Source organism: Antechinus flavipes, chromosome 1 (assembly GCF_016432865.1).
Source record: "Antechinus flavipes isolate AdamAnt ecotype Samford, QLD, Australia chromosome 1, AdamAnt_v2, whole genome shotgun sequence".
In the NCBI taxonomy this organism is placed as follows: domain Eukaryota; kingdom Metazoa; phylum Chordata; class Mammalia; order Dasyuromorphia; family Dasyuridae; genus Antechinus; species Antechinus flavipes.
Genome location: NC_067398.1, coordinates 260,972,223 through 260,994,658, shown reverse-complemented (window position 1 = coordinate 260,994,658; position 22,436 = coordinate 260,972,223). Strand labels below are relative to the sequence as shown.

General features: G+C 35.0%; 1 protein-coding gene across 1 annotated transcript in view; it reads left to right on the top strand.

The window, feature by feature from the left end:
* LMTK2 (lemur tyrosine kinase 2) overlaps window positions 1-18,286 on the top strand; it is a 104,540-nt gene extending 86,254 nt beyond the window's left edge. Inside the window, exons 10-14 of the mRNA XM_052000719.1 lie at window positions 3,360-3,509; window positions 4,946-7,946; window positions 12,466-12,598; window positions 12,831-13,070; window positions 13,780-18,286. Coding sequence (XP_051856679.1) covers window positions 3,360-3,509; window positions 4,946-7,946; window positions 12,466-12,598; window positions 12,831-13,070; window positions 13,780-13,808 — 3,553 coding nt within the window. The 3' untranslated portion in view covers window positions 13,809-18,286. The remainder of the gene's footprint in view (window positions 1-3,359; window positions 3,510-4,945; window positions 7,947-12,465; window positions 12,599-12,830; window positions 13,071-13,779) is intronic.
* The last annotated feature ends 4,150 nt before the right edge of the window (window positions 18,287-22,436 follow it).

Here is a 22,436-nt window from a genome sequence, read left to right as displayed (position 1 = left end):
ACATTGTATTTAAAATACCTAATAGTTGATGCTACAGAACGGGAAGGTCAAGAGAAAAATACAGACTGGATATATAGATTTGGGAGTCTGTCTCTATTAGAGGTAACAAACTGAGACTGAGAAAAGGTCATTAGATTTGAAGAGATCATAGGATCATAGATTGAGAATTAGAAAGACTTTATAGGCATTGTATAGCCTGTACCTAGGAAAAGTAATTTGCAGAGTGACATATCCAGAATCATATGCAACAATGTTTAAGATAGATTTTGAATTCAGGTCCTCCTACTGCTAAGTCCAGCGCCCTATCCACTATGCTATGCTGCCTTTTACTATACCTCATTGTTAACTTTGGAGAGCGCAGTTTTAATTTAGTGATGATGTCAAGCTAAACTGCAGAGAGTTTAGAAGAGGAGAATTAAGTGGGACAGCAGGTCCTACTTCCAAGGCTCAGAGGCTCTCTGTAAATAGGCCCCATTCTCCTTACCCATTATTTGTTTTAAATTCCCTCAAGGATCTGTCTGACCTCTTCTCATGGTCTTTAGAAGATACCATTTCCATCTCCATGTTTTTGTTTATACTTTCTTCCCCATTCCTGTTCTGGGATATCCACCATTTTTCTCTGCCCACATAAATCCTGCCTGTCCTAAGGTCTGTATCCTCTAAGATGTCTCCCCATACCATCCTTCTAAAGCACCTCTAAGTCTAAAATGTATTCATTTTAATACTTTTAATTGTGTGACCTTTTATTGTTCTGCCTAATGGGATTTCAAAGATCTTCCAATCAAGGAACTATCATATTTTTTTTTTAAATTTTTTATCCTTCACCCTCATAAACATCTAGTTGCACAGTGTGAAACACACAGTAGTCAGTCAACCAGTCAATAAACATTAATTAAATAATGTTTATTTAATTTAATTTATTTTTAAAAAAAACATAAATTACATGCCAGGCACTTTGCCAAGTGCTAGGGATACAAAGAAAGACAAAAAGTAATCTTCCTTCTCAAGGAGCTCACAACCCACTGGTGAGACAACATGTTAAATAATAGCCTGTGTATAAGCAAGCTTGTATACAGATAAATAGAAATGAGAGGGAAGGCAATAGAATTAATTAGGTTAAGGAAAGGCTTCCTATAGAAGATAGGATTTTAACTGGGGCATGAAGGAAGCCATGGGGCAGAAGTGAAGAAACAACAGTATTCCAGACTTGGAGAAAATGCCAAGAGCCAGAAGGAGAGTGTCATGTACATGGAACAAGCAAGGAGCCAAATCACTGGATCATAGGGTATGTGGAGGAGAGTAAAATGTAAAAAGTCTAGAAATATTGATAGGGAAAGGACATGTTATGAAAGACTTTGAACATCAAAAAGATTTTTTATTTAATCCTGGAAGTGATTGGGAGCCATTGTTACTGGGGGTGTGCCGTGCAAGAAAAATCAAATCAAAAGGAAAAAAGAAAGAAAAAATAAACAAAAAAATTTTAAAAAGGGAAAATACTATGCTTTGATCCATATTCAGATCATAGTTTTCTCTGGACGAGGATGATTCTTTCCAGCATACCTATTGGAATTGCCTTGAATCACCTTGTTGTTGAAAAGAGCCAAGTCCATCACAGTTGATCATCTTACAACCTTCTTGTGGCTGTGCACAATGTTCTTTTTGTTCTTTTGGTTCCCTTAGCATCAGTTCATATAAGTCTTTTTGAAATCAGCTAGCTCATCCTTTCTTATAGAATAATATTCTATTACATTCATATACCATAAATTATTCATCCATTATTCAACAGATGGACATCCACTCAATTGCTAATTCCTTGCTACTACAAAAAGGGTTGCTACATTTTGGTACATGTGAGTCCTTTTCCCTTTTTTAAGATCTTTTTGGGATACAGACCCAGTAGAGAATACTGCTGGATCAAAGGGTATATACAGTTTTGATAGCTCTTTGGACATAGTTCCAAGTTGCTCTCCAGAATGGTTGGATCATTTCACAACTATATCAAGTATACATTAGTGTCCCACTTTTACCATATTCTCTCTAACATTTATCATTTTTTTCCTGTAATCTTAGCCAAACTTGGAATTTTTTATTTAAAAAAATGTTAAAAATTGTTTTTACATGTAATTTTTAAAAATACTGCGAAGGGAAGCGAGGGAACAGAACCATGTTAATGAAAGTAAGTATCCTAGTGTGTTAGAATTGCTTTGAGACATAGGAGGCTTCCAAAAAAATTTTTTCAAAAACAAAATTAAATTGGACAGCAATACTGAAAGCTACAGGCCTTTATTTGGCACATTTTAACTCATACAAGGAAAGATTGAAGGGATGATCCAGGAAGGAGCATCACCAGAGGAAGCAGAAGCAGCAAAATGTATATAGTTTTAGCAGTCGCTGTATCTCAGTATTTTCTTCTCAGGCCATGGCAGCAGGAGGAAGGGGTTCAATGAGAGTCCTTTAGAGAAATGACAATGATCATTGAGCTCTAGCTCTCATCTCTACCTAATTGGTAGGGGAAGTGATAGCCTCCTTTACACAGCAGTAGAACTGCACTCCTATACAAGGACAGCCTAACAGAGCGGCTCTGAAACAGAGTTGGGAAATAGGGTCTTATAGAGAGTGACAGAGAATCAGGCTCGCACATCTGATTTGTTTATTGATGTCACAGACAGGAAGACATCATGGATTGTCTAGGGAGCATAGAACATTCCTGCATGAAAGATTCCAGAAAAGGAAAGGCATGTTGTGGGGGAGGACAGCAAATTGAGAGCAGAAGCAGCCTGATGCACACAAGTTTTATGGATCTCAAAAAGGCTCCTAAAACAAAAAATTACCACCCTAAGGTCTTGGGTTTTTTCTTTGTATGGGCTCAATTGGCTTTGTTTTGTTCCATACTACAGACTATACCTTTAAATATGACCAATCAGTCATCTTATAAATGTGTCCTGTTGTTCACAAGGAGGAATAGGGAAGGAAGTATAAATGGATCAGTGCAAATCTATCCCTGCTACTGGAAAAACACCTCAAAAAAGCATGAATCAGTAGTGTCGTCTTCATATATCAAAGCACATATTAACAATGAGGAGGAAATGTGCTAAACTCACACTCTTGTTCATGGTAATATTATTGTGATGCTAGGTCCAGGATTGTCATGAATTCTTATTCATTGTTTATGACTTAGTGTAAACCATCAAGAAACCTTGCAATTTTGTTGGTATGGAGGGATTTTGATGTGTAACTTAAAAAAAAAAAAGTTTAAAATGACAAAATGTCCAAATACAACTTGTCTAATCCATATAGAGATATAGGTGAAAAAAATTGTGGAAAAATATGATAATCCTTTCATCTTTTCCCTTTTCTAGGTCACTGGGTGTAACACTTTGGGAACTCTTTGACCATGGTGCTCAGCCTTATGCACACCTTTCTGATGTCGAAGTTCTCCAGCAGGTCATAAAAGAGAGACACACAAAGCTCCCTAAACCACAGCTGGAGCAGCCCTATTCAGAAAGATGGTAACCTTTGGTTTTACTTTGTTAGCTTTCAAATAATTAGTTGGTCTGAATGTGGTCCCATCATGTTCATTTAAGGAGAATTACAGTTGTGAAAAGCCACTGTTTTATATATAGGTTTTTTTTTTTTTTTTTTTTTTAGTTTTTCAACATCACTATCCATTAAAAAGCTAGCTAACACTCTATTTGCTATTTTTAACTGATTTTTTTCTTTAAAGCACAAGATATGGTTTTTTCTTGAGATTGTAAATTTTGTTGAATTTCTCGGCATTCTTGAATCTGTTAATGAAATAGGAAACTTGAATTTGAAATAATCAGAAATAAAAACAATGGGAATTATCTTTTAATTATCTTTTATCTTTTTGGATAAAAATAAAAGGCAATTCAGAATAATGTTAAAATTATAATATTTATGTGGCATTTTATGGAATTAGAAATTATTTTCCTTGTAACCCTGTGAAATAATTGTTTATTAAAAGATTTGTTTTAAAGATTAAAAAGATTTATTAATTAACAGAATTAAAAGATTTGATTAAAAGAATTGTTCCCACTTTATGAATTAGAAACTGAATCTCAAAGAACTTAATTGACTTAGTGAGCTAGCAACAGAGCATTGAAGTTAGATTCAAATCTCGGTCCCTTCTAAGACACATTTTTGGTATATAAAAAATTGAGATTAAAAAACAGATTTGTGTCAATTACATTATAAAGGGCTTATACAAAAAGAATGTTCTTTTTCATGAGATTATCTTAACCTATCCTTTGTAACATTACCAATATTAGACTTGAACAACAATCTTTAAGGTTGTTTGCTATATGATCTTAAACTATAACTTAAAATACTACCTTTGGTTAGTTAAAACCTGTAAAGATTTAACTGATGGTTACCCCTGGGCTTTGTGTTCTCCCATGTTTCCCTTCTTTCTTCTTCTCCCAATCTATATTATATGCTTTATTCAGAAAGAATAATACATGGCAAAAATTTTTATCGTTGCTTATTTTTTTATTGGAAGGAGAATAAGTGAAGAATACTTGTCTATGCAAAATTCACCTAAATTGAAATGAATCCACTTAAAATATAAAAGATCATTTCCCAAATATAATGTCTGTTTTTTTTTTTTTTTTTTAGTGGAAAACTACAATTAAGTCTAAATTTAATTTAATGAATTTGGGATTGGAAAGTTCCCATAAAGAACTAATGATCAGGCCAAAAAAAACAGTGAAAACAGATTTAAATAAATGTCATTCTGCCAAAAACTCAGGCTAGATTTTTACTTCTGTTCTTTCACCTCGATATCTTGATTGAATTGGATCTCAAGAATTAAAGACTAAAAATTGTCCAGGGGGGTATGGAGATCTTGGATTGAGTTGGAAATTTGCAAAGATGTGGTTTGTTATTTTATTATTTTATCTATAAATTCAATAATTGGCTCTTTCAGGTATGAAGTTTTGCAGTTCTGCTGGCTACCACCAGACAAGAGACCAACAGCAGAAGAAGTACATAGACTACTAACTTATCTTCGTATGCAAAGCCAAAGGGACTCTGAAATTGACTTTGAGCAGCAATGGAATGCTCTTAAACCAAATACCAATAACAGAGAGACTTCAAATAATGCTGCATTCCCAATACTTGACCATTTTACAAGGGATAGACTTGGTCGTGAAATGGAAGAAGTCCTCACAGTAACTGAAACAAGTCAGGGGCTTAGTTTTGAGTATGTCTGGGAGGCAGCTAAACATGATCATTTTGATGAGCGCAGTCAGGTCAATCCTGATGAGGCCATGTCATATACAAGCATCTTTTTTCCAGTTGATGTTTTTGAGAGTTCACTCTCAGATCCTGGACCTGGAAAACAAGATGAAAGTGGCCAAGATGTGTCACTCAGGGCACCAGGGGTAGTCCCTGTTTTTGATGCCCACAACCTTTCTGTTGGGAGCGATTATTACATCCAATTAGAAGAAAAAAGTGGTGGCAGCTTGGATCTTGATAATCAATCAGCAATTCTCACTACAGAAGTGGATAATCCTGACACACTAACTGATCAAAGTTCCCAATTCATGGCACTCAAGGATCTTGATGATAGGGAATCAAATACAGGTGGAGAATTTTTCCACTACACTGGAGACTCTAAAGATATTGGTATACCTGAAGATTCACGTGTTGCCAGTGTCCCTGAAAGCCCTTTCAGTAATATATTTAATGATTTTGACAAATCAGAGGATTTGCATAGTCATCAAAAAATATTTGACTTAACAGAACTAAATGGCATTCATGCTGAATTTAAACCAGCTACTCTGAGCCCAGGTTTGGATGTGCCTAAAGAGACACTAATAACTAGCCATCTTGAAAAAAAGAATGGCCATAATATTTTTGATCATGATGCTGTTTGTTTATCTGAAAATCTTGTCCATCAGAATGATTTTGACCCACTGAATGTTCAAGAACTGTCAGAAAACTTCTTGTTTCTTCGAGAGAAAAATTTAATAAAAGATACATTGTCTAGGAAAGAACATGCCACTGATCTCCAGACAGAATTAGAAAAAGCAGGTTTTACTGGGAATGTGTTAGGATCTTCACATAGAAATTCTTTAGACATTGAGCTTAACTTCATTGAAAATAAATCGGCCTTGTCTTTGTTACAGAATAATGCAAAAACTGAAAGTAAAGAAGAGTGTATAATGCCATTAGCGGAAAATTTGAATGTATCTTTGCAGTCTTCTCCAGAATTGCAAATAATTTCTAACTTGCCCAAAACTGAAGAAATGTCTTGTGATATACACCCAGATTCTATTCTGTTTCAAGAAGAAACCAAACTCACCTTTTTAAATGTTGTCAGGTGTGGTGATACCTCCAAGCAAGAGATAAATCCAAGCACTAAGACTGCATTAGTTGAAGTGCTGTCTAGTGATGCCATAACAGAAAACATTGAAAGTGGATCATGTGACATTTCCCCCAAAAGCGAAAAGTCCACAAATATCATCAAAAGTGAACCACTTCATTTTGATGAAGAAACTGATTGTAGTATGAGGATGAAGATATGTCTTCCAGAAGAAATGAATCAGGACTTGGAAAACAAGTCCCCTTTAGGAGACCATAATGCTAGAAGTTTGCTAAAGAAAGAAAATAAAACTCTAGGGATTTCAAATCGGCTTATTTATAAAGAAGCACCAAAAGAAGTAGGCTTAATATCTACCCTTTCTTCTGATTCCACAAGCCAAGATAGTCTTTTAGAAGACAGCCTTTCAACACCCATACAGACATCTGAGCAATCTGTAGAAACACCAGACTCTTTGGATTCATTAGACGTCCATGGAGTTTTAGATGCATTAGGTACTCAAAGTCCGCAGAAACTTGTGCCACCTGATAAACCTGCTGATAGTGGCTATGAAACAGAGAATCTGGAATCTCCAGAATGGACTTCCCATCCTGCCAGTGATGATGCTTCAAATACAGGTACCACATTAATTGATGATGGTACTCTTACTGCTCTGCCTCCCAATCCAGTTATCATAATTTCAGATGAAGCAGATGTCAACAAAGATTTTGACTTAGCCTCAAAGACATTAGTGTGCAGTACTCAAAACTCTTATCGAGACTCTGCCTATTTTTCTGATAACGATTCTGAGACTGATAAGAAAAGCGAGGATGTTACAGCAGCATTGGCCTTGTTTACAAAAGATCAACCCCATAAGGGTTTATCCAGCACTGAGCAGAGTTGTAATGCCAAGCATAATCGTTGTGAAGAGAGAGTTAACCAAAGCCCTCTATCGGGTTTGCAAAGCACTGATGAACCAGAGTTGCAAGATGTATTGGAGCCAGAACAGACTGACATTTCCAAACAGGTTGATTTGGCTGAATTGGAGGCTGAAAATCCTTTGACTTTTATCACAAATTCAGAGTGTAGTTATAGCGAAGAATTTGACATAGATGATCACTGCTGCAACCGCACTTCTACTGGCACCAATACTGATGAATTACTCGCTTATACAAACTCTACTTTTTGTTCTGGGAGCCCTTCAGCAATGGCAGCAGCCTCTTTTTCAACAGACTTGATGGGAGATAAGGCCTTATCCTGCTATTCTGAGGGGCCTAAATTGAAGGAGCCAGATATTGAAGGAAAATATCTGGGAAAACGTGGTGTTTCAGGAATGATTGACATGTCAGAGGATGGAATAGATGCAGATGAAGAAGATGAAAATAGTGATGATTCTGATGATGACCTGAGAGCTTTTCATCTTCATAGTCTCAGTTCTGAATCAGAAGATGAAACAGTACATCCAGTGCCAGTGATACTGAGTGATAATGATGATGGAAAGAATTTACGGAGTTTACTAAAACCATCTATGTCTGTCGGAAGTGACAAACTACCTGATAATTGGAGAAAGGATAAGAAAGCAGTAACATTCTTTGATGATGTCACAGTCTATCTATTTGATCAGGTACCCATAATTTAATATTTAAAAATAAGCCAAGGGTTCAGAATACAAAAATGAATCTACTTAGGTAGTTCTTGCCATTTTGAAAACTTCTCACTTTAGCTTCATCATTTACCGTTGGGCAATCACACATCATTTTATAGCATCACAATTTAGACGTGAAATCAACTTAAATCGAAGGACCGAAATCCAGGTTCTTTTTCTCATTTTCACCAAATGGGCTTAATACCAAAGTGTTTCAGTTTCATATGTTAAAAATTGCAAATAATATTTAATCCTTACTTAGCAGAACTGTTGCACAAATAATTTAAACTTTTACTTTTTTGTGACTCTCAGATATTAATGGCATAGATAATAGCTAAGTACAAATTAAGGTTTTATTAGCATACAATGTAAAATAATCTCTCTGGATAATGCTCTCTGAATCTCTGCCTTCTGAATCAGCTGAGGTACATTAGCAAAGATGGTTCCATTCTAGTTATGGTTAGGTGATTTCTATTAGGAGAACATTAAAAGAATATGTAAATGAAACCCAGACAACCTCCAAAACTAATAAGGTGTCAGCAACTAATTTTTATTCCTAATACATGCTCTTTAGGGAAAAAAAAGTAAAGGAAGAGCAGGAATTTAGGCCTCATTATTGGATAAAGGGCACTAGTAACTATTACGATACCTGCAATGAGAGTGACTCCAAAAACAAAAAAGAGTATGTTGATCATAGATTTAAATGGAAGAGACCAGAAAAGTTGTCATCTCACTCTCTCATTTTGTAAATGAAAAATTTGAGATTCTGGGACATTGTGGCTTATGAAAACCACACAAATACCAAATGACAGAATCAGGATCTGGACTTAGGTAAGGCTAACTTCAAATCCAGCCTTCTTTCCACCAACCACTATCAGTCTAGTTTTGTGATTATTTCTGTCCCTTGTAAACAATATTTCACAGTTATGTCCTGATTAAGGGATTCAGTACAATCCTAAAATCATTAATTAAGCTCTTCCTATGTGCAAAAACGTGTTACATCCTGGAAACACAAAGACAAAATAAAACGGAACCAGTTCCTGGCTTAAACATTAATTTATCTTCTACTAGGTGGCTATAACACGTAGAATGAAAAGCATGTATATTCATTTTGAGAAGGGAGAGAGCATAAAGGATTTATTAATAGCTTACCATGTGCCAGGTACTATTCTATACCTAGAAATACAAATGAGTAAAAAGAAAGACATCCTAACTGACGAAGGCAACACAAAAAGGAGAGACAAAGCAGCAATCCAGAGAGTGGTGTTGATGAGCCAAATTTGAAGTCAGTATGGATGTAATGGGTATTCCTCAAATGGAGATTTCAGGGCAAGAGCTTTCTAATTGGAGAAAAAAACCATTAGGTATAAAGGTATTACCAGCTGTTGGCTCAGAGGTGAAGTAGGCTAGCAGCATGAATCGGTACAATATAAAGACTCAGGAGAATCAGAAAATAATTCCCATTAATTGAGCTTTGAAGGAAGACAATGATGCTAGGAAGTTGAGGTGAGGCGGAAATACATTTCAAGCAGGAAGGGCAGGATAGGCACACAGACTGGAGGTAGGATGCCAATTTGGGGAACAGCAAGTAGCTTGGGTTACCCAGAATGTATAATAGACAGCTAGGGGCCACAGTAGATAGACTGGAGTCAGGAAAACTTATATTCCCCAAGTTCATATCTGGTCTTAAGACACTTAATAGCTGTGTGCATGACTTTGAGTAAGTCATGTAACACAATTGCCTCAGTTTCTTCATCTGTGAAATCAGCTGGAGAAGGAAATGGCAAAGCACATTAATATTTTTGCCAAGATAACCCCAAATGGTATCACAAAAAGTTGGCCGTGACTAACAGCAACAATATAATGGGTGAAGGGTGGGGGTAGTAAGATACAATCAGTAAGCCTAGAAATGTAGGTTGGAGCCAAATTGTATAGGGCTTTACATACCAAGGTGAAGAGTTTATGTTGAATCTGAATTAGAAGTCTCTGAAGGGTCCTGAGCAAGGAAAATTGCAGCTTTTGGAAGGTAATTTTAACTATTGTATTTAATTTGACAAATAACTTGACATTTAGATACAGTGCTCCTATTTCTACATAGTCTTCATTTGAAGTCATCTCTGTGAATTTTGATTTAACTCTAAAAGACTTTCCAGTATGAAATAGAACCACATGTACAGAATATGCTGAGGTGTCATCCTCCTTGAAAATCAGTCTGTGTAAAATTATTTGGCTTCTTTTGACTATTGATAAAGGAATCATATTTAAACTGAATCAGTTTAAAATGTAACTGGCAATGTGTAACAAAATAAAAATGCAGTAAAACATAGATAATGTTAATATATGGTTTTCTAAATCAGTATGGGGCCCACAGGGATCAAGACTCCTTGTGCTAGTGTAACAAAGAGACTCTTTGCTCTTTCTACTTTGCTTTGCCTATCCCACCTTTGCTGTACAGAAGCCTATTTTCTAAAGTTTCCTTCAACTTTTTCATTAGGATTCATTTTCTCTCAACCTGCGTTTCCTTTTAATCTTAACAGTTCTCTTTCTCATGTATTGTTGCATATAGTTTAAAACCAAAGCAACTCACATTTATGAAGGTTTATAAACTACTTTCTCCACAACAATCCCTTGAGGTATAGGCATTCCTAGAACTGTTCCTATTTTACAAATGATGAAACCTATTTTGGATTACTTGTTGTCTGGGGGGAAATGGCAGAGGGAGAATACTTTGGAACACAAGATTTTGCAAGGGTAAATTTTCAAAACTATCTTTGCATGTATTTTGCAAAATTAAAAAAAAATTATCATTTGAAAAAGAAAGAAAGAAACAAGCTCTAAGAGTCTAATCTGTTTAGCATAGTACAACTAGCAAACGCTGGCCCCTGAATTCAAATCCCTCATAACGTTCTTTTCACACCGTACCTGTTTTAAAAATATGGTTGTATTTTTAATTATCTGATGTTTATCTACTTTGAGTGTGAATGCATGATAAAACACAACATAAGGACAGTGCAAAGGGCCCTGAGTTCACGTCATTTGAGGAGTCGTAGGGTGGGGGCAGGGTAGGGGAGAGGAGGAGAAATACCAAAATGATAATGTAGAAAACAGAACCAGGGAAAGGGTGGATACTGAAGAGAAGCAAATTTAGGCTTGATATCAGAAAAAACTTCCCTAGCTATTAAAAAAAGTCCCAAAGTGCTTGTGGTTGCCTTGAGAAGTAAAATTTTCCTTCCCCAAAGGTCTTTAGTCAGAGGCTACGCAATGACTTACCTGTTATGGTATATTCAGAATTCTTTTTCAGTATAACTTGGTCTCTTCCAGTTTTGAAATTCTGTTACTGTGATTCAGATTGGATATTTTAAGCTTTTTTAAAGCAGTTTTAAGCTTGGAAAACTAGGTGTAATTTTTCAAATGTTAAAAAATAACAACAAAGGTCACAGTAAATTGAGGACTACAAAGCAATCACTTGAGCCTGGGAAGTGATATTAATGGATTTTAAAAATACAAAAAAATCAGATGTCATACATAAAAAAAGTGCTGTGATAGGAAATTAACTAGAGAGTTTAAAAATCAAGCTACAAATGAAATATTTTTTAGCTCTTTTGATTCTATTCTATTTTTTTTCCTAGTTAATCTGGCCAAGAGTTGCATTTTCTTTACCCAATTAGTTTATTTGACCTTCTGTTATCCAGTTTTTCCTTCCCTTTTGTTTTTAGTTAACCAAAGAAACCTGGGAAAATAAAATTCTTTTTTCCATTAAAGAGTAGAAAGAAAACTTTAGATCACTGATCTAAAGGACCCATTTCACTAGCTTTTCAACAAAAATAAAATTTGTCTCCCCTCCCCCCCCCCCTTTTTTTTTAAGGGATGGAGATCTATACATTTCCTTTCACGACATGGTTTATGGAAATATTTTGCATAACTTCACATGTGCTTTTCTTAATGGGGCTGGGGATGGAGAAAAGGGAGAGAACTTAAGTTTTAAAAATAAATGTAAAAATGTTTTAAATGTAACTGTGAAAAAATAAAACTATTAAATTAGTTAATTTAAAAGAATAATTATTTTAAAATTTTCTCCCTTATACTTTATGTGTAAATTGCAGAATTATTGCAACTATTTCTTCAGAGGGGCCTTAAATAAAATTCTGATAAGTAAATAATATAATTATTTAACCAAAAAATCTTTGTTAAGCACCTGCACATCCTAGGCATTCTGTTAGATGTGAGGATTCAAAACAAAGTAAAATACAATTCTTGACCTCAAGAACCTTTCAATTAAGGTGGAGAGAGAACACACACATTCCACATAGATGTGGGGAGGCAAAAGAGAAGAAAAGATTTATTTAGGAATGAAACAGTAGAAGACAAGACAGAGAAGAGAAACATAAATGCTGTAGACCAAATTCTTGGCTAAAACTGATGACTAATATGATCCTCTCCCTCCTACCCTCTCCTTTTTTCCCATATAGTACATAATTGGAGTTTTTTTTTTCTTTAGGAAACACCAACCAAAGAACTGGGACACCGAGGAGCTGAAGCTAATAATCAGGAGTCTAATAGTGCAACGCCATCATTAGGTCCTAATTACTTGAACAGGTTTACAAACTCAGAAAGTTCAACTGATGAAGAAGGTATTTTGAAAATCTTACACAAGCTTTAAATATAATATTTATCAGCTCATTTGTATTCTTTCAAATACTTAGATGCTGCCTAACAATTTCCCTCTGCTACAGAGAATTTTCATTTCAGTACAAGTTTTTTGTCATTGTTAGCAAATTTTATCATGTATAAATTATATACTACATATTTAGATTCTTATGAATAATAAAAACAATTCCAAAACCAAAATTTTTTTTCTTATAGGTGGAGGTTTTGAATGGGATGATGACTTCTCTCAAGAGTCTTTTATGTCAAAAACAGCGGATAACCTTGGTTCTAAGCCTTCTCTTCAAACATCAAAGTACTTTTCTCCTCCACCACCATCTAGAAGTATTGAGCAAAGTTGGTCACATGCATCGCCTTATTCCAGGTTTTCTATCTCTCCTGCCAACATTGCAAGTTTTTCTCTTACACATCTTACAGATTCAGATATTGAACAAGGAGGTGAGTAGTGCCTATGTGACAGTAGGTGCATGTGCAAACACTTGGGTACTTGGGTGTGGGAGATTTAAGGAGATCTTCAACTCTTCTAAATAAGGCAAGCCCATTAATATGTAGAAGTTATCATAGGACACAGGTTAATTTGAAAGTATCTTTTTTTGGGGGGGGTAGTGATTTTTGAGTTTTTTTTTTTAAACAATATCAGTGCATGGTAGGTAGGAATCGAAATGAAGGGACAGGGGTACATACATGTTAAGTAGTATCTTGGAATAAATACCACCTTCTTTCATTGCTAGATTTAAAGATAAATGTTAATAGGTGCTCTGGCAATTGAAGTTTGCAAATCAAATAATTTAAAAGTAATATAAAGAGCTTTTATTTGTACTTGCATTACATTTTACTTATACTGATTAGATAATACCAATTACCCAGTAGTCCTTCAAATAGGCAGATGTTTAGAGAACCACTCAATTTTTTGCATGCTTCAACTTGTGACATTGAACTTAAATGTGTGAGTTAAACAGATGTGTTTTGTCTGTATGAGAGTATGGCAGGTGTTGCTTGCTTTAAAGGCAAAAAAATCAGTCAGGTGTTAAGTCTTCAACTACTCCATTTTCTACATAATACATTTGTGTTGAATTTGAACTAGAAAATTTTTAACCTACAAAAATTGTTTCTCTTCATGCCATCTTATTCTCTTTTTATCAAATAGGAAGCAGTGAAGATGGAGAAAAAGATTAAGTGGGTAAAATACTTTTTTTTATCAAAACTGCTCATACAAGACAGCATGCCCACACTGATGGCCTGCACAGTGTAAATACTGATAAACACAATTGTGTTCAGAGAGCCACTGTAGGCTTCTGCTGGAGTAAGAAGAGGAGAATCAAGAAACACAGAAAAGAAATGTTAAATCAGAACTTTTGATGTGTATTTGTAATGTGTGTTTTTAATCAGTGCAATTTGCTTTTCATTTGGAAGAGATGAATCTACAGCTGTTTTAAAAAAAAACTTGAAGTATTAATTCTTCAGGCAATTGTTATTTGTAATAAACTTGTAAAGCAATTACACAACCTTCTGGTTATGTATGGGATTGTATCATATTCTTTTTATATTTTTCCATGTAGTTTATTCTATTTGAACCTACACCTGTCATAGAATTATATATAATTGTGTCTGTACAACAGGTGGCTGTGTCACTGAAACCGTATGAATGATAGTTGGTCAGTAGTGAGCCATATTTATTCTTGGGGAGGGTGGGGGGGAGAAGATCACTAAATACATATTACCTTGATTTCTGTAATTGCACTATGGATATATGTTCCCAGATTCCCCAACAATGTACAGAATCAGAATCGTAAATTATTCAAGAAAAATAAAGCAGGTCAAGCTAGAGCTGTTGACTAGTTTGATTTCTCCTGTTTTTTATATTTTGTTTGCTATGCATGGTACTTGTAAAATTTAAGTGAGTGTTATGCTGTTGTAGAGTTTACTGGAATCTTAAACCAGTACCATTTTTCAAAATGATAATTGATTCTGAATGTTACAGTGTTCATGTTTTTATAGGAAATATATTTGAGGAGTCTGAAAACACTGATCTGGGTTGCTCAACTGAATCAGATGCATTTTCATTTCTTCTCTTAGAGTGACTTGAAAATATGAGGCTTCTTTCCAGATAGTTGGAGGGTCTTTTAATCAATGATTCTTAACTTTTTTGTTTTTTGAAGGGAAGCAGAAATGATTTAGCTCCTAAACTCCCTAGATTAAAAAGTAAAGCAACTGTAAAGGTTGGAACAAATTTCTTAGCTTGTATTAACCAAATATGAGATTATTAAGTCAGACATTTCATAGTGATATCATGAAGTTTTCCCAGAAATTAATTTAAAAGATCAGACTTGATCTATGGGGCAGCTACATGGTACAGTAGATAGAGCACCAACCTAGAGTCAGGAGTCCCTGAGTTCAAATTCGGCCTTAAACACAACCCTTGCTTAGATGTGTGAACCTGGGCAAGTCATTTAATCCCAATTACCCCAACAACCAAAAAAAAAAAAAATCAAGCTAATATATTGACAGTTTCCTTCATCTTTGCTTCAAAAAAGCAGTGATACCAAAAGTGAAAATGGGAAATGCTCCTCCTAAAGTCACTCTGTCTTACTTTTAAAAGTAAAAGTTTACTGCTGCTTTACCTAGATTCTATTGCTGGTTGATGTGAGCATTTGAAAAAATCAGCAGCTTCCCAAGATGAACCTGGTCAACTCCAAAGAGTTCTGGATAATATGGCAGCCCATGAAATGAGTAACATGGTGTAGTTTCGGGTTGTGACTTGCTTTAAAATTGTGTTAAGCTAGATCTAACCGACCCTTCAGACGTTCCTGTTATTGGCCTGAGCACACAGAACTCATTTCTTTTATTTTTAAAGCAGGGTTTTGGGGAAATTTGCCACTAGATGGGCATGATCATAAAGTAGCCACAGTGCTCATGAGACTGGATATATTTCCTCCTGAATTAAGTCACTATGCTGCTTTTTTATTGTTTAAAAGCACTTGAGTTTTAAGAGACTGGAATGCTTGAGAAACAACTTTGTGACTGTGCAGAGAAAAGAGGGGAAAGGAACTTACTCTAAAAGAGACTGTTTATTTTTGAAAATTGATAGTGGCCACAGGTAAGTGTAGTGTCAACTTCCCCAAATACAGTGTTTACAATTGCCAAAAAGATTCTGTGGTACTGTGCTGAGTGAAAAATCAGATGCATGATGAAGCCATTTATCATAAGGGAAAGTTTGCCAATCGGTCTGTTAGTTGATGCCATAGAACATTGTTCTTTATGTCAACAAGTACTCTTCAGACCCAAGTGTAAAAAGCCTTACTGCCTTTAGTAAGTATATTTTACAGTCTCCACTACTGTAATAGCTTTGAAAATATAGGGCACAATCTGTGATTAAATGTTAAAAAATAGTTAAGACCAGTAGGCCACGTCACATAACTCATGATCTCAGTTCAGTCTTGCAAATTTTTATTGTAGTAAAATCATGACCTACTTACTACTTATACACATTGACTATATTAGCATTAAATTTCCACAGAGGGGAAAACTACAAAGGAGAGACTGTGACCCTTTTAAAACCACTATTTGTTGTGTACTCTAAGCACTTGCAGGAGTCCCCAAAGAGCATGAAATCCTATTTCAAAAACCATATTCGTGTGTATGTTTATTTTTTTTTAAATTACAGGGCATTAGAGTATGATTGTGCCAAAATTGAACCTCAACTCTGAATTTCTTGCTACAGAGACTCCTTAAGTATTAGTAGTGAATGATAGGTTTTATAGCTAATTTCTGACTTAAATTGAGCAAAAAAAAAAAAAAAAATGAGAGGCTGCTCTTTTACAAAATTATAACTGGGAATTCATTTTGAACTGCTGGCATCAGATATTAATTAATTAAGCACCTATTAATAATTTGTGCTAGGTACTAAGGGTTCAAAGATCAGACAAGAAAATTGCCCTTCCTTCCCCCCTTCCCCCAAACCCATATTTGTCAGCCCAGCAAGGATTGCTTCAAACTTTTAGGCAATTTCTTTTTTATCATGTATGAAGAAATTAGCTACTTATCTATAATTTAATAGATTTTTTAAAAATTAATATTACCCTGAGCCTCAATAAAAAGTTACTTCTTTGAGTCTAAATGACATATAACTAGTTGCCAAACATGCATCTTTAGATCAATTTAGTTTGGAATTTATGGAAAAATCTTATTAGGATATGGAAGATAAAATTTATTTACAAATGTGTGTTATCATACTATTTTGAAATTTCAAGCAATACACACTAGATGGTTCAATAAAATAGATTATAGTAGTCAATTCTGTGTTTGGAAATATCAGCATGTAGTTCCTTGTTCAAATTAGATATTTTTTTTTTATTACAAGCAATAGGATTTTTTTTTAATTTGTTCTAAAACAGATTATGCAATTGAAAGCAATTCATTGGGATTCTTCAAATTAGATAGAATTGGTTTATAATACTTGATCCACAACAAATATTCATTCCTAACCTTGCTTTTGATAGTTCAAAAAATAGCCAATTTTAGGTTGTATCTTAGTTTTTCAGTGGTTTATTGCTGAATAGGTGGATTCTATCAAGTAAACCCCATATTATCTACTCTTTTAAAATTGCCTTTGTTGTCTATCCAAAGCAGTTAATTGATTTTCTCAGTTGAGAATTAGTTACAGCCCAAAATAGAAATGCATAAAAAGTGCTTCCAAAATCTCTGATAACCTGATTTAATGTTTATAATTAGGGCTTCAGGGTAAAAAACCACAAATGTGTTTAATTTGAAACAAAACAAAACAATGTGGCTTTTAGATGTTCAGATGGATGGGTAACCATTTTTGTAGAAATGAGGTTATCTAGGAAAGGTTATTGTATATTTCTGCTGCACTAAAAATTTGAGCCACCTCTTTTTTTTTTTTTTTAACTATTTTACATAGTAAATTTGTAAGATTTAATGAATATTTTTGAGTGTGTGTTGAAGGGCTTGGCTAAAGGGAAAATACTTCTAGTTTTAAACTGTCCTAAGCACTTCATTTAAAACTTCAGAAGTGAATCAAGCGTTATAATCCAATTGTTTGGATATAGTAATGGGTAGCATCAAAATATATTAGCCTTATGAGAAACAGCCTTAACATAAGAATGGGGTGTACAAATAACTTCAGCTTTAAATCACAAAAAACCAATATTCTAAGATATTAATTGTATTAGTTCAAGTTTTTGATTTAAAAAACAAAATTACGGTAATAAAAAGGACCTTAAAGATGTGTTGACAGTATTTGTGATACCAGCAGCCTGTTAAAGATATGTTTGAATAACTTAAAATAATTTGGTTTTGTTTAAGAAGTTGTTCAGATTTGCACAGGCCTAGGTGTAACTTGATAATGGTACTGATGTGTATATATAATGTTGAATTATGTTTGTAAATGAGGAATTATGTAATAAAATCATAGGTAAGAGGGTTTTCATATCATAATTTAATACAGGTATATGAGGTTTATGGCAATATCATAGTTAATGAAATTTCAGGTCAAATTGTCTTTAAATTGTGTACATTTTTAAATTGTAAGATTTCTACTGTATATTGATCATGCATAGTGTGATTCAATAAATTGCTTGTAATTTAAAAACTTATTTAATATTCAAAATAAAAATATAGTTATATATTTATAATCTCTGTTTCTGTAGTCATTTACTACATCTTCAACATAAGAGAAAAAAATGGATATGTAAATTCTCAGAATTCACAGTGGTCCTAAAAGGTCCGCCCTCCTGCCTCTTAATTAGGATAGCATCTAAATTGTCCCATTTGAATTAAGAATTTATCCTGTTTTTCAGGAGTTCATCTGAAAGTTTCTGTGTCTCTGGGTAACAGTAATGTTTTCCAGAATGGCAGGTATTTTCATTATCTTTTGTCATGTTTTGTTTAGGCCCTACTTATATATAACCCAGTAGGTATAGTGTTGATGTATAACATTAGTTAAATACTAAACTATCATCAATTTGAGAATTCCCTCCAACAATGCAGAACACAGATTATTCATGTCTGCCTATTGGGCAACTCTTGTCTTTGTCTCCCCCAAAAGTTTGCCCCAGAAGTTCCACCCAGTGTGCCAGAAGCCTTCTCCTGATATCAGGATACAAGAGGAGCGCCCGAAACGGGACGTCCATCCATCATCCCTCATTCTTGCCTCATGACCAGCCTGTCTCCTAGTCCATTATTCAGTTCTTTGATGGTATCTTGTGCCCTCCTTCATCCCTTCCTAAGGATGTGTTGCAGCCTGCTCTCATCTGCAGTGTGTGTCTCCCATGATACTCCTTTTTAGTTCAGAACCAGTATTCCATGTCTTATTGTCAGAGTAATCCTAGTGGAGTGTTAGTGTTGAAAAGATGAGCCTTTGTCTAAAGGAGAAGGTGGGAGGAAAGGAGGAAGAAAAAATTTTGCCAAATATAGATATTGAAAATTATCTATCCTTCTGAATCCAATTCTCCCTGTGCAACAGGAGAACTGTTCGGTTCTGCAAATATGTATTGTATCTAGGATATACTGCAACATATTTAACATTTATAGGACTGCTTGCCATCTTCGGGGGGGGGGTGTGGAGGGAGGGAGGGAGGGGAAAAAAATCAAAACATAAGCGAGTGCAAGAGATAATGTAAAAAATTACCCTGGCATGGATTCTGTCAATACAAAGTTATTATTAAATAAAATAAAATTTAAATTTAAAAAAAAAAAAGAAAATTATCTATGCATATGTTTTAGAAATATAAGCTTTTGTAAAGAAAATTGGGCCTTTGCTTTCATGGGAATTTGGGAGTCAGTAAAGGCGCATTTCAATTTCCTGAAAGCAGTCCAATCCAATCCACTCTCTTCCTGGTCAGCTCTGGGCCCGAGTTTTAGTTCTGGGCTGTCCATCCCAGATATACAGACTATTGGATAAACTGTATAGGTTGGCCATCCAAATGAAGCTGAAATTGGGCGATTTGCTCTCTTCACCCCTTCTCTCCTCTTCATACGGCCTGGCCAAACTCCTTTGAGAGATTGCCTATTTTCTCATTGACTCAAATAAAAACATAAGAGTTTTATAGAAACCGAAACCTCTTAATCTTACTCTTATTCCTGAGATTGGTTATGAATTTGTGTTGCAACTGATTTTCTTTTGTTCCCAGCACATAAAGCAGTATTGTGTTAACTTTCATTCTCCATCACTTGAAAGAAAACGGGAACAGTGGTTTAAAGAGATCCTTATACATGCTAGTTAAATATCTTGTGTTCTGTAGACATCACCAAAAAAACAGAATTTCAGAGCTAAATCAATAGCCATCCAAACAAAACAAGTTCAATCTCTCTAGACTACAGCCATTTCAATACCTGAGGGATGGTTAATGTTCTGCTGAGTCTTCTCCAAATCCAGTGCTTTGGGACACATACCCCTTCATGTGACAAATGACACACCTTTTTCTAGATAATGTCTGGCTTATCAATATTCACTTACACTATGCTCCCAGGATAGAATATTCCTTCTCCATGTAGGCTTACCAAGGCAGAGTATAGAGGGACTCCCTTGTTTCCTGGGAACTATGTATTCCAAAGCTGTGTTAGCTTTTTTGACTGTTGTTTCACACTACTATATTATCGAGCTTGTAATCTGCTCAGTTCTCTAGATCTTTTCAAAACAAACCACCTAACCATATTTCAACCACCATCTTTTATTTATGAAGTTGATTTTTTGAATCCATTTATCCCTCTTCAATGCCATTTTATTATATTCAAATTTATGTGCAAGATTATCTAGATCTTTTGGAATCCTTACCCTGCCAAGAAAGCTTTGGGTGATCTTCAGTTTTGATGAGTTATTTATATAGCTCACTAAAAAAAAAAAAAAAAAAAGTCATCTACATATAGAAATATTGAGAAGGAAGGAGATCCTTCCAGGTTAGAAACTTCCTTTCCAATTGATCCTGAATCCAGTCATTTAACAAATTCCAAATCCATCTAATTATCATCTCTCTGTCTTTTCTACAAGAAGAGTATGAGGTATTTTAATCAAATGCTTTGTATATATCTAAATTTTCTCTCTACCATTTACTGATCTAACAGATGATTCTGCCAAAAAATAAAAGATGGCTACTATGAGCTATTCTTGATTAACTCATATTTGCTTTTTGTAATCAATACATACTTCATTTTCTAGATGGTTATTATCGTACCCATTCTTTAACAACCTGTTCTAAAATTTTGTCAGGGATCAAAGCACTTTGAACTGTACTCTTAACTTTAAAAAAAAAAAAAAGGACATTTGCACTTTTCTCAGTGTTCCAGTACTTCTCTAATACTCCATCCTAACAAATCAATCAATTAATCAGTCAATACTTATTAAGCACCTACTACTTCTAAGGCACTGTGCTAAGCACAGGAGATAAAAAAAGAAACAAGACAATCCCCAATCTCAAGGAGTTCACAATCTAATGTGGGAGACAACATGTTGGTGTTCATCGTATACAACTCTTTGTGACCCCATGGACCATACATCATCAGATCCTTCCTTCTTCCACTATCTCTCAAAGTCTGTCCAAGTTCATATTCATTATTTCCATGACACTATTCATCTTATCCTGTGCTATTCCATGTTCCCAGTTTCCCCCACATCAGCATCCTTTCCAATAAGTCCCTGTCTTCTCATTATGTGAGCAAATCTGAGAAGCCTTTTCTTTTCCTCATCTTTCTTGACTTCCATGCAGCTTGAGATATTTGACAACCTTCTCCTTCATTTCTCTAGTCTTTTGTGGCACTGCTCTTTCCTGGTTCTACTATCTAAGGGACCATATCACCGCATTCGCTTTCCCTGGATTATCAACCATATAATTGTGGGTACACCCCAAAGCTCTGTCCTGCACTCTTTTCTTTTATTGAATGGCCTCATTAGCTTCCATGCAGGTGTCTTCCAGACCTATATATCAAGTTCTAATCTCTCAATTAGAGAGTCAACTAGACCACTACCGTGTGCCAAACAACAAAACAAAAACCAACTGCCTCCCAGAAGCATAACTATTTTCTGGACATTTAAAACTGGATATCCTATAGGTTTCTCAAACTCAACATGTCCAAAATGAAACTCATATCCCTCCCCAAAAAAACCATCCTCTTCCAAACTGTTCTAATAACATTGTAAACACCATCATCCTTGATTCCTCACTCTCCCAATTTCCAAACCTTATAGTTTCTATTTCTACAATCTCTTTCCCCTCCATCTTCTCTCCATTTATAGTTACTATCCCAGTGCAATCCCTTATCACCCCTCCCTGGATTAGTGTAATGCTCCTAATTGATCTCCCATCTCTGTCCAAGCAATCCTCCACAGAGATGCTCAAGTGATTTTCCTACCAAACATATAGTCCATCTGTGCCAAGGGACTTGAATGCATGAAGGGCATTTAAGAGCTCTCTTATTATCTACATTATGATCTTGGGTATCAAACTTTTTGTTGCACATTTTTGTTTCATCATTTCCTGTGTGAAAGTCATTCTCCTTGGCAGAAAAGTCCAAAGAAAATAAGAAATGAGCAGCTCTGCGTTCTCTCAAATTGGTTGTTGATTATCATCATTCTTCCTTACCCCACTTCTCCAAGATAAAGGCTTCACCATGAAACTCATCATTATGGAGCTTGTTTCAGCTTTGATGCTCACACCTCATCAATACCCTAGAAGCTAGTGAAGCTTCTTTCCCTCTGACTGGAGAGTGGAAGGATTGAGCCAAAGACTCGCTTTTTATTATAAAGGGCTCAAAATCCTAGGTATTTCTTCATTTATCACCATTTGCTGT